This window comes from Aotus nancymaae, unplaced genomic scaffold (assembly GCF_030222135.1).
Source record: "Aotus nancymaae isolate 86718 unplaced genomic scaffold, 86718_ANA_hifiasm-v0.15.2.pri h1tg000036l, whole genome shotgun sequence".
In the NCBI taxonomy this organism is placed as follows: Eukaryota; Metazoa; Chordata; class Mammalia; order Primates; family Aotidae; genus Aotus; species Aotus nancymaae.
The window spans coordinates 52,797,888-52,811,422 of NW_026988450.1; the positions used below are offsets into that span (position 1 = coordinate 52,797,888).

The 13,535-nt window shown below is 31.2% G+C and overlaps 1 protein-coding gene across 50 annotated transcripts in view; it reads left to right on the forward strand.

Annotated features, from left to right (window-relative positions):
• The window catches only part of RIMS2 (regulating synaptic membrane exocytosis 2), a 698,117-nt gene that overhangs the window by 358,895 nt on the left and 325,687 nt on the right, over positions 1 to 13,535 (forward strand). For all 50 annotated transcript variants that reach the window (XM_064384488.1, XM_064384526.1, XM_064384505.1 and 47 more), the window contains 5 exons: positions 300 to 419; positions 3,731 to 3,830; positions 4,628 to 4,751; positions 6,703 to 6,749; positions 9,608 to 9,720. In XM_064384488.1, coding sequence (XP_064240558.1) covers positions 300 to 419; positions 3,731 to 3,830; positions 4,628 to 4,751; positions 6,703 to 6,749; positions 9,608 to 9,720 — 504 coding nt within the window. The remainder of the gene's footprint in view (positions 1 to 299; positions 420 to 3,730; positions 3,831 to 4,627; positions 4,752 to 6,702; positions 6,750 to 9,607; positions 9,721 to 13,535) is intronic.

A 13,535-nucleotide genomic window follows, 5' to 3' on the forward strand; every position in this document is an offset into this window, starting at 1 on the left:
AGAGTCGCATGTATTTTCAAAATTTCTCAGATTTTGTAGGCTGTATAACTTAAGTATTGTGTCAGAGAACTGTAAGAATTGGAAGTAATTGGATTTTGAAAAAAAAACCTTGAGATTATATTGAGGTTATAAGCATAATGTAGTACCTCCTTATGATCAGTGCTTTGAAATGAAAGCTGATTTGTGTAATCATAATACTGGAATTCTGAAGTTTAGAGAGGTTGTACAATCAGAGATCATTTGTCATAAAATGAAAATAAAATCATTTACTTATTTTGTTTGTTGATGCAAAATGTCAGCACCCTGTAACCTGGCAGCCATCTAAAGATGGAGATCGTTTAATTGGTCGCATTTTATTAAATAAGCGTCTAAAAGATGGAAGTGTACCTCGAGATTCAGGAGCAATGCTTGGCTTGAAGGTATGTAATAAATATATATGAGATTTTGGCTCTATACTCCTTTATAGATTTATCAGAAAAGCAAAGGGTAGCTCTTTCAACCTGTACCAATTTAGTAGCATATTTTGCCATTTTCAATAATTTGAGAAGATTTGCACTCATCATATGAAACATTTCATTTTCCCACTATTATTTGAGAAGTTGCCATAATTCCACAGTAATACTTGTATATATAAATTTGGAAGACATTAAACGTAACCTCATTAGGATCAATTTGAATTTGAAATACAGTAGTCAAATGTATTTTAACTACACAATTTATTCTTTAAGTCTAAATCTATGTTTATATTTTATTAAAATGATAGTTTTTTTATAGTTACTCAAAAACTTGGGAAATGTACTATGTATATTACAGATGAATATATGTATAAAACTGTATAAATGCAGTAAAATGTGTGTATGTGTGTTTGTGCATATGTGCACTTAAGAGAGAGCACTGTTTGAAGTCTAAACACAAAAATAATTCTGTTGGGAGATTAAATGCAAATATTAATTTATGTTTTACTGTAAAATACCAGAAAATTATTTGGTAAATACATTAAATAGAGCTTTGTTTGGTTTTTGTGAATCTAGTATAACCAATTAAAACCTGAAATGTAAAAAGAGGCTGGGCATGGTGGCTCACGCCTCCCAGCATTTTGGGAGGCTGAGGCCGGTGGATCACGAGGTCAGGAGTTCAAAACTAGCCTGGCCAAGATGGTAAAACCCCGTCTCTACTAAAAAAATATAAAAAATTAACTGAGCAAGGTGATGGGTGCCCGTAATAACAGCTACTCAGGAGTCTGAGGCAGAGAATTGCTTGAACCCGGGAGTCAGAGGTTGCAGTGAGCCGAGATCACGCCACTGCACTCCAGTCTGGGCAATAGAGTGAGACTCCATCTCAAAAAAAAAAAAAAGAGAGAGAGAAAGAAAAAGAAAAGAAAAAAGAGTATGCCAGGTGTCATGACTCATGCCTGTAATCCCAACACTTTGGAAGGCGCAGATGGGAAAATCACTTTAGACCAGGAGTTTGAGACCATCCTAGACAGCATAGTGAAACCCTGTTTTTACCAAAAATTTTTAAATTAGCTGGGCGTAGCAGCACATGCCTGGAGTCCTAGCTACTGAGAAGGCTAAGGAAGGAGGATTGCTTAAGCCCAGGAGTTCAAGGTTACAGTGGGCTAGATCACACCATTGCACTTCAGTCTGGGCAACAGAGTGAGACCCTGTCTCTCTGTAAGAAAAGTAAATGTTTTAGAGCTAAGCTATTGCTATAAACATTGTCTTGTAGAATATAGTAAGAGATATTAGGAAACTTTGGATGTAGGTGGAATTGGGCCATGTATTAGGTTATTCTTAGAGTGCTATAGAGAAATATCTGATATTGGATAATTTATAAAGAAAAGAGGTTCAATCAGCTCATAATTTCCAAGGCTTTATAGGAAGCACTGTGCCAACATCTGCTTGGCTTATGGGGAGGCCTCAGGAAGCTTACAATTATGGTCAAAGGTGGAGGGAGAGTACTCATGTCACATGGCAAAAGCAGGAGCAAGAGAGAGTGAGAGTGGGAAGCAAGGTGCCACATACTTTTAAATGACCAGATCTTGCAAGAACTATCACAAAGACAGCACCAAGCCATGAGGGATCTGCCCCATGATCCAAACACCTGCCCTCAAGACCCACCTCCAGCATTGGAGATTACAATTCAACGTGAGATTTGCACAGGGACAAACATCCAAACTATATCAGACTACTAACATTTATTGGGTGGCATCCACATGGCTTGCACTCACCTGAGCATTTTATATCTGTTTTCTTAGTTAACACTCACAATAGATGAGAAATAGGCTTAGAGAGGTGTTGTAACTTCTTCATGGTCACAAGATGGTGACGATGGTGAGATTTAATTCAGATTTGGCCATTTCCGGGGACAGTGGCACGTGCCTATAATTCCAGCTACTTCGAAAGCTAAGGCAGGAGGATTGTTTGAGCCCAGGGCTTCAAGTCTAGCCTGAGCAATACAGTGAGACCCTTCGTCTTAAAAAAAATTTTAATCTAGATATGCCTATTATAGTGTTAGAATAAAGGTTAGGAAGTCTTGGCTTCAATTCCAAATACAGGAGTTACTAGTTACAGGAAACAGGACAAATAAACTTCTTTAGCTTTAGATTTTTTATCTGTTCAATTGGGATAATTGAATTGTTGTAATATGGTTAAATAAATCAACATGCAAACATTTAGTACAGTGCCTGGCAAGCTTTAAATATCAATAATCATTATAGCCAGTATAATTAATTAATTAATTATTATTAATGTTTGTTAAGCCAAGAAAGTTTTAAAATATTTACATAAGGATATAAGCACTTAAGAGCTATACATTTAATTTTCAGAATCAAACATAGGACTAATTAGTTTATCAACTGAATTGTAGCTATGTGTAATTCACTGTAATTATGGGAAAAAATGCATGCAATAAGATACACCCCATGATTTTTGAATTCAAATAACTTTCATCCATTTAGAAGAGAACAAACAATTCCTTTCAGTCAGTGAAGTTGGTTGCTATTATTTGCTTTGCTTGTCATCGAGTTGAGATATTGTCTGAATGGCAGTTGATTAGAATCAAAGCATTAATTTTGTAAGATGCTAATATCTTACAAATATACATATGACTCCACAGCATTATTCCTAAGATTTTTATTCGTTTTCTAAAAGATATATTTTAATAGAAACATGAAAATGAAAAATTGGGATACAGATGGTGTGAAGTTTATATTACTCCTGATGCAACTAAGTAAATTTTGTAATTTTTCTCAAGAAAGATCCATCATCATTATGCACATTATCAATGTTCCTAAAAGATTACTAATGAAAATTTGTTGGTATATCTTAATTATAGTAAAATAAACCAAAATTTTCTATTAAAATATTTACATCTATAACTAGATATGTTTATATAGTTAATATGATACTGTAAAATAGGTTTTCAGAAATGACAAAAGCAAGAATTCTGAAATAAGGTGGAAAATTACCAATCGTTATGTTGTTTCTAAGTTATGCAACATTTCAGCAAATAATGGATTAGATGGCAAAACAGTTGAAATATGTGAAAAAGACTTAGCTCTTAGGGCACATACTAACCTAATAGAGATAATAAATTATTTAAGAATTCATTTCTGTACATTAAATTAGCGTTTTAGGTGTGGTAAATTGTTCTAGGTATTTTTTACCTGAATCTCAACTATGCTTATTTTAATAATATTCCCATCTTAATACTTTCCTCTTTTAAACAGGTCGTGGGAGGAAAGATGACTGAATCAGGTCGGCTTTGTGCATTTATTACTAAAGTAAAAAAAGGAAGTTTAGCTGATACTGTAGGACATCTTAGACCAGGTAAAGTTTTACCTTTGGTTGTACATTTACACCATTCAATTTGATTAGTTATGAGTTATTTTCATTTACTTAGAAGTGATATGACAATAACAGATAGTTCATTTATCTTAAATATAAGTCTCTATTCATTAATGGAAAGTCATAACTATTATTTCTTGAGTCATAGTAGATAAAATCATTTTTATATTTACTTTGCCCTATTTTTTTCTGATGGGTATTCTAATCTGTATTTAATACTAACCATTTTGTTTCCCATAAGACCTTTTCCTTTTGAGAAAATTCCAACATAGTTTAGAACAAACTTTACAGATAAATGCATATTTCCTACCATGTGTTACTCCTTATCTCTTTGGTAATGGGTACTATTGGAGAAATCCTTGAGTACCTTAAAGAGGATTTGATAAGATATTAATTATTAAGGTTTTTACAAGAGAGTTTAGACAGTGGAAAACAAGGTGCTCAGTTGTACATATATTGGGAAACCTACAGTACAGAGTCATAAAATCTTTAAAGAGGCAACTGATTTTGATAGTTGCTTAGAATTAGAATTTCTATTAAGAAATTACACAGAAATAATATCTACGTATTTTTTTCCTCTGACCATTGTCCTTTTCTGTGAAATATACTCTCACACTGGTCATCAAATTTTGTGTCACTGGAACTGTTCTCAGTATGTTTCGTTTGGTATAATGATTATTTCATCCTATGGAGTTTATTGAAGTTAAACATTGCTGTTAAGTGTATTTTATGGGATCAAATTTTCTTTATAAGATTATTATTACTGACACGCACTATAGGTGATGAAGTGTTAGAATGGAATGGAAGGCTATTGCAAGGAGCCACATTTGAGGAAGTATACAACATCATTCTAGAATCCAAACCTGAACCACAAGTAGAGCTTGTAGTTTCAAGGCCTATTGGGTAAGTTGGTTTCAGTATTTTATATGTGTATGAAGTTGAATACTGTTAAACAATTTGTAATGTGCCATCTAATAATTTCTGATTGCTTTATGAAAATAAATTATTTTATAGACAATAACTCTGTATCTTTCCTTAGCAAAAGCGCCTCACCAAAAATCATGATATCTCTCTATCTGATAATACAGGTGGTAGAATATACAGTTAGTTACAAAAGAAGAAGAAATATTTAGGTGTTTATTCATTTTATTGTTGTAACACCTTAGAAGGTGGTTATACAATTTAGTAGGGGAAGGAAACTATAAATCAACTATAGTCTAGAAATTTTACATTTTTCTAAATGGAGATTTCAACATCAGAAAGAGCGAGCCATAGGACATACAAGTCCTAGTAATAGTTTATAGATAGAGGTAACAGTTTATAGAAAAACGTAACATCTTTTTTAACAGGGTGGACAAATAGACCAAAAATAAGCAAACATCAAAGTGCTCTTTAGCTTTGTAATTAGTACCTCTGTTTTATAATGCCTATGCATTAAATATAATGTCTATAGATTAAAATTGACAATTTCCAAACATTGGCAATAAATATTAAAGAGATAACTGAATTATATTATATGCCAAGGTAAGATATATACCTATATCAGAGTAAAAGCAACAGAAAAATATTACTTATGATGAATTATTAAATGCAGATTTGGGGCAAGAGCATTCTAGGGTGGAGCCAACAGAATTCCTTTGTTGTAGCAGTAGTGATGTCCAGTTTTAATTCATTTAGAAAATGATGGGCCTATATTATTTTTATCTCTTTTTTAAAAAATGCTGAAAAAATGACTTAGGTTGGTGGCTTAGTTTTATGGAAATGTTCCTTTTAAAGTATTAAATCTGGCACTTGAAGTTGTATTCATTTTTATTTTGTCTTTTCACAGTTTTGTATTTTGGTAAAACTGCAGTGTATAAGATTAGCGTATTAATCAAATGTATTTCCTGGTATTAAAGGATCGTCAAGTCATATTTTTGTTTAATATATTAAAGAATTTATAATCCTTTATGTAGTTTACTGAATGACTGTAACCATTAATATTTACCCCTTGTGTCAAATCTCAAATAAAAATATACACTTATTTTTGGTGTAAACACAGTTCCAAGGTAATGTTGAGATTCCCTGTAGAAACATGTTTGCCTCTTTCTCAATGATAGTACTACATTTTAAAAGTTTCTGGTGGATCACGCCTGTAATCTCAGCACTTTGGGAGGGCGAGGAGGGCAGATCACTTGAGGTCAGGAGTTCGAGACCATTCTGGCCAACATGGCTAAACCCTGTGTCTACTAAAAATATAAAAATTAGCCGGATGTGGTGACAAGTGCCTGTAGTCCTAGCTTCTTGGGAGGCTGAGTCACGACAATCGCTTGAATCCAGAAAGTGGAGGTTGCAGTGAGGTGAGATCGTGCCCCTGCACTCCAGCCTGGGTGACAGAGCAAGACTCAGTCTTGAAAAAATAAAAATAAATAAAATAAAAGTATCAATGACAATCCAAATATTTTAATTTTTATTTTGGTGATATTTTATTTGCACTTTAATCTTACTTATTTAGAACAGCAGGTAAAAGCAAAGAGCAGAATAGAATGAAAATATATCTTTAAAACTTATCTTGTTGAATACAAATTTTTTCTAATGGATAATTGTATAGTGAAGCACATAGAAAATAAAGTCTGTTTTTTATAAATATTCTATGAATGCATATGAATTTTAATTCCTTTTCAATAGTTGGGGCTAGCCCAGAATAATTTATTAGTAATAAGTACTAAGGCTTGTTTCATATTTATATACTGCCACCATTATACACAGTTTTCTTCATTTTACACTGTCCTATTAATAGTTTGATAATGCTAAAAAATATGAGTTGCATTAATTGTTGAAACAGTTTCTTGCTTTCTTTTTTTTATCATTTCAGAGATATACCTAGAATACCTGATAGCACATATGCACAACTGGAGTCCAGTAAGTTTTATTTATTCTAGAAGAAAATGTTATTTATAATTGCATTCATCAGAGGTCAGATGAATTATTTATCTAGTAATGTCAAGTAAGAAATATGGTAACCTCGTTATCAAGTATGTAAGCATATAAAGATGGAAAATTTAGTAGTATTTCATGTCACTGTGGGAAAAAGTACAAAAATGTAGAATATTTTAAGTTTTTTTTAACCAGATTGTCTTATTACAGATTTTTAGATAGCATTATTAAGGTATACTACAATAAACTGCAGATACTTAAAGAACACAATTAGGTAAGTTTCAACATACATATATATCTGTGAAACCATCATCCCAATAAAAAATCATGAACTTACCCACTACTCCCAAAAATTCATCCCCAAAACTTCCCCCAGTTTTAAAATTTACTGTTTGTAACCTCATCCCCATTAAGTGGGGGGAAATGCTTGGAATAAACTAGTGAATAATTACGTTTATTCTAATTTATATTTTTGGAAAGTGGGATAATAGTTCTGATTTAACATCAGACCAGTAATGGAACAATAAATACATAAGTTCAGTATCAAATTTATCTATAATCTTAAAAATTATTTTAAGTGCTATTTCAAATGTTAAATTAATTTTTCCAATGAACTAAGTTTCTTGATTGATTGAGGGTACAGTAAGGGATACTAGGAGAGAGGAAGAAAAGGGTTTCAGTTTGAAATATGTTGATCAGGATAGACCATACTGAGAAGGAAGGATTGGAGGGAAAATTTGGAGTGGCTGCCAAGGGAGGAAATCTTTCCAGGTACAGGATAGGCGGATATAATGGCTTTAAGGCAAGAAAGCCTAAGTTGCATTTAAGGAAATTCAGGTAGGGCAGTGTAGCTGAATGGAGTGAGCAAGGGAAAGAATGGTATGAATGAGGATAGAGGAATAATGGGCAAATTGCATATGTTATATAAGCCACTGTAAGGACTTTGGTTTTTATTTTCAGGAAAATTGGGAGCTGTCTAGGATGGTTTTTAGGAGATATTTAGTTTTAAAAATAACTACTGGGTTGCAAATAGCTTAAATAGAGTCAAGGTAAAAGCAAAGAGAACTAGTGTGAAGGTTAATCTGGTGGCAAGACAGTGGTGACTTAAACCATGGTGATAGCAATAAGGATGGTCAGATTCTCTGTACACCACAATAATTGGGAATATACTATTAAAATAAGATGTTTTTATACTTTCATATTTGCAATTACAAGTTTCTTTGAAGTCTTCATCAGAGTAGTCCTTTGAATGCCATAGCTCTATATTTCAAAATATGGTTGATTTAGTATCTTTGACTAAGTGCTAAATGACTATCCAAAATAATATCATGATCACATAAGACTGTAACATAAATAAATAATCAAATTATAAGTATTATAAAATGATATTATCATCATTATCCTTATTGCTCCCATTTTATTTAGTACTTGCAACTGTGCTTGATGCTGTACCTATACTATCACATTTAATCTTTACAACAATCCTATGGGGTAGGTTAAAATTTGTATTTACCTTTATTATATCTCTCAGATACTGTGTGAGCAACATGGAAACATTTATCTTATTTTAGCTATTTAAAAAGTCTCTAGGCTGTAATTCCAGAATTGTTTCTGAGGAGACAGGGGTCCTTTCTCAAATTAGATCCAGTATTTTATTGTTTAAACACTGATGTTTTTCCAAGCCCCTGTCCTTAACCTTTCTGGTCCCTTAATAAATTCTTTTCTTCCTATAGTTGTAATTGCCAGCTATTTGACTTCTAAGTTTACATTATCAAAAGGAGCTATCATTGTCCCTACCTGCCTGGATGGTCAAAGAGTACATACATTCTGTTCTGTCTTCCTGCTACCTGAAGCTTAACAACCTTTATTGTAAAAACAAAACAAAACAAAAAACCCCAGCTTATTTCTTACTAGAAAGGCTTCATTCTTTCTACTTGCTAGTAATATAAAAGGTATCACCATTACTTCAAATCCCAAGGCTTGCAATTTACCCTTCATTTTACTCTGTACTCTCTCTAGAGGTGAGTTTTATCCACCTTTATTTCCAATTAGACATACAACTCTACAGGTTAATTTCCAACACTAGTCTCTACTTTGACATTTATTCCCATTTGTACTTCCACTTAGCTGCTTTACATCTCCCTTTGGATGTCTCAGAGATGTTTCAGGTTCACTGTGTTCCAAATTAAGTTCTCATACATCCATTCCCTTAAACACAGGTCTTCCCCAGTGTTCTGAATCCCAATGAATGTCAGCAATGTTTTGTCTGAGGAACACAACACACATACAGGGAATATTCTTGACCCCAAGAATCAAAATAGTGACAGGAAATATTTAATATTTTATTTCCTTTTTTCATGCCCCTCACTTCTTTATGCCAGTTTAATTTGTTACATTCTTCCAGACATTGTTTTAAAAAATAAATAATTTTGGACTTACTTTTTAGCATTTGCACATGTAGTCTGTCTTCAGTTCCTTTATTAATTTATGTTTTGATTAGTTCTTATTTCTATTTTTAAAATTTTCTTACTATGTTATTGTAAGATATGAATATAGTACACCTAACAGACAGTAACTAAGTCCTGAGGTAGAGGTCTGAGGTCTGTCTCTACTATAATTGGCACAAAAAATGGTTCACTGTTGGTCTTAAGAGAATCCCTGTAATGCACTTTTGCTTCCAAAAAAACCCTTTAAGAATATTTGGAATGTTGTGACTAAGAAAATGGTCTATATAATGACATTTTATGGACATCAAAAAATAATTTAAAAGATATATGGCAAAATTTACTAAGTACTCGTGAAGTGCCATTGTTATTATTTGTTATGTATAATTATCGTTTCAGGTTCTAGCTCCTTTGAGTCTCAAAAAATGGATCGTCCTTCTATTTCTGTTACCTCTCCTATGAGTCCTGGAATGTTGCGGGATGTTCCACAGTTCCTATCAGGACAACTTTCAGTATGTAGTCATTACATTTACTTTTCTTTTTGGAATATCAAATAGTGTTTTTAAAATATGATGCTAGTTTTTTACAAACCAAGTTATTACTAGAACATAATTGTGCTTTTAACCTCCAACTTTCTCATTCTTAAAATTTTAATTCTTGAAATCCAATTTTGATTATTTATCATACTGCTTCATTTTGTAGAGTTAGATTTTCTGGAATTTAATATTTATGTAAATATTTATGTATTCTTCAATGCTTTTCAACTTTAAAGATATTTGGTATCTTTACCAAATATTTAAGTAAATATTTACGTATTCTTCAATGATTTTCAACTTTAAAGATATTTGGTATAAATTCATAGTATTCATTGGAGTTGAATCTTGCTATGAAATATGATGGTACTTGTTGTTTTTGTCAATAGACAAAATGAAATAAATAGGGAAATATATAATAGATTGCTGAATACTTCAGATAGCTTTTGACATTAAGTGATCTCTGATTTGAATATTTTAACATAAAAGTTAAATGTTCGTTTATGCATTTTATATTGTGTTGATATCAGAGGAGCTTTACAAATGTCTTTACTTTTTATTCATTTGTTCTGTTGTCATTTCCTTACTTAACCATTTTAAAATATCAACATAGTTAAATTTATTGTTATATATTAGAAAAATGCAGGTTAATATTACGAGTATTGTTGGTGATTATTAAACTTGAAATTTCATGAGTATTAAAAAGGTATTTAGGTTGTCAAAATTTAGACATTGAATTTTGGATTTAAAAAATGTTACAGTTAAAAACTAAGCTATTTGAGGCTGATATTTTAAGACCAAAAATGATAGCCTTTTTAATTAGCTATGAAAGTTTTCCTTTTTTTTCTTTTTGAGGGGAAAGGGTACTGTTTGATCTTTGTGAAGTATTTTTATTAATTAAAAGGAGTTATAGTACTGAAGTATATGCAAAAAAGAAAAAAATTTATTTGAAGTTGCTTAAAAAGTCATTAGACATGTCTTTTTTTAGAACTATTTTGACCATAAAGGTGACAATAACAGAAAAGTTATGTAAAAAAGAATATCAGATGCTATTAGGAGATTGCAAATGTTCCACTAAAATACTTTTTTCTCTTTATTATTTTCTTTTCCTTTCTATTTGATAAACAGAGTGAACTTTTTCATTTGAGACCAGTGGTCTTTTTTTGAGCCTACGCAATAAGTAGCATATGTCTACTTATTCTCTTACATATATTGACAGCACATATGTTGTTATTTATATTTACAAATGTATATTTTATTCTACCATCCTATAAAATGCTAATAAATGTTATTTCTTATTATGGATCCATTTCAATAGTTCATTCTTAAATAATGTTTTTGGGACTGGATGATGCCAGTCCATAAATAAATCTCTGTGTGTGTGTGTGTGTGTGTGCGTGTGTGTGTGTGTGTGTGTGTGTCTATGTTTGTGTCTATGTATACATATAGTTTGCTTGAGTTGGTAAAGAAGGAGTGGAAGTTAGATTTCTGTAATAAATAAGTATCACTTTATTATCTCATTTGAATCCCAAGGTCTTATTACGGATTAAACTAGGAGGGGAGGTGGAGAAGCGCAGTTCAGGGATTTAGACAAATTTCAAATTCAACTATTTTTCTTCATGGTTAAAAAATCATATGGTAATAGGTAAAACTGTTAAATATTTGGGAGAAATATAAACTTTAAAAGTTTCACTTCTGAATTTTTGTATAACCATGTAAAGTTATAGTCTTTAGATTTATAAGTGATGTTGTAATTTAAAATGTGTATTGTTTTCTCCTTTTCTTATGACTTGGAAGGGTTATGTTCCACTATGATATTAGTAGTAAAACTTTTAGCTGCATATGTTTTGAAATTGTCCACACATATACACATGCCCCACCTACATATATAAAAAATATTGGTTATAAATATACTACATATTTATTATGGGAAATCTGGAAAGTACAAAAAATTAATAAAATATAAAAATCACCTATAATCCAGACACTGAAATATAACCATTCACATACATATAAATTTTTAAACAAAACTAAAATAAATATATACTATTTTGAATCCTGATTTTTCATTTAGTAACATTGTGGATGTTTTCCTGTCTTTAAAAATTCCTCTTAAAATTGTTTTAATACCTATTTTAATACTTCATTGTAACTTAAATCATTATTATAGGGTATCTTGCTTGTTTCTAACTTATTACGAATAATGATACCATGGAAATTCTTGAATATAAATCTTGAATATTTTTGTTAGGACAAAATCCTTTTGTCAGGATAACTTTCTAGAAATAAAATTACAATATAAAGGGCAAAGGAAAATTTTAGGATTCTTGAAATCTATGTTCAAATTTTTCCTTCGGAAATGATTTTGCCTTATTAACTCCAATCATCTACTTAAGAAATATGTGTTAAGTTCTGACCCCCACATCTAGTATAGTGCTAGTTAGTGGGAGTACAAATGAACATGATGGAATGGTTTTTACCTTTATGTAACTTATGAATTTTATTCTTATATTTTGCAGCCAGGAAAACATAAGTAAGATACTATCTTGTATATAATTGTTCCCTTTATATTTAATCCTGTCTCTATCAGCCTGGAGAAAATTTTGGTTTGCTCTAATGATGTAGAGGTTGGAAAAATATATATACATATATCAACACTAAGGAAAACTAGGAAGTTATAAACCAACATTACAATTCCTTTTTCCTTCTATTCTACCTTTGGACATTTTTGCTTTTGGTGAATTTTTACATGGGCCCATACCTCACTTACAAAATTATGATATTGCTAATGCCTGAGAACAATGATAATGTTTATACTATGTGAGCTGACCTTCCTAATATTCTGCCAGTTCATGTCTCAAATAGAAAATATATACATATAATAGCATTCTCAAAGGAGGTGATTATAAAATATACATGTAATGTAAATTTGTTGTTTACATTTTCATGCTCAAGCTGATGATTATTTTTTAAATGTATGCAATTTATTTTCTCTCCATGCTTGAATTGTCCCACTGCTTATTATTCTGGGGCATAACAGTGAAAATGCCATATATGTTTTTGGTGAGAAAAATCAGCATGAACTCAGGTTTATGCCATGTAGGCTGTATGTTAGCATTTTCACTGACAGCACTCCCTCATTATGACTTCATTTTAAAAATGTGTTCTTCCAGAATTGAGCAGTTTTTTCCTTCAGTGGATTTCTTTTATAGTTCTTAATATTTTTAATTTGTTTATAATCTTTGGCTAGTTTTATAATAGGGTGTTAAAAGAAAATATAGCTTCAATTATTTTCAAAGTGAGAAAAGACAGAATTATTTTTCTGTGGGAACATATTATACAATTGATTTTATTGATAATCATATTTTATTTCACTCACTTCATGATCTGTGGTTGATTTATGGTTGCAGTATTTTTCCAGGTTACTTTTAAACAATGTTTTTGACTCCATTTTAAGTAAATATTATAAATATTTGTTTTATATGTCCATTTAAAAGAAGCACATAATTTAAGAAGAGGTATGTGTCCTTTCTATCTCCTTAGAAACTCCATAGCCTTTTAAAAAATTTCTATAAATGAAAGACTTTTTTTTTATCTTTTACACTTCATTGTCATAACTTTGTTATTCTGAAAGTATTGCATGAAAGGAACGTTCTAAAACCCGTACTGCAATTAATTGTAGAAAGCGACATTAAAATACAAGATACATTGTGGTGTACAAATTCAAATTCTTCATTTGTATGAAGCCTGAATCATATCTCTCATGCTTATAATATAAATGAATTAATAGCGAT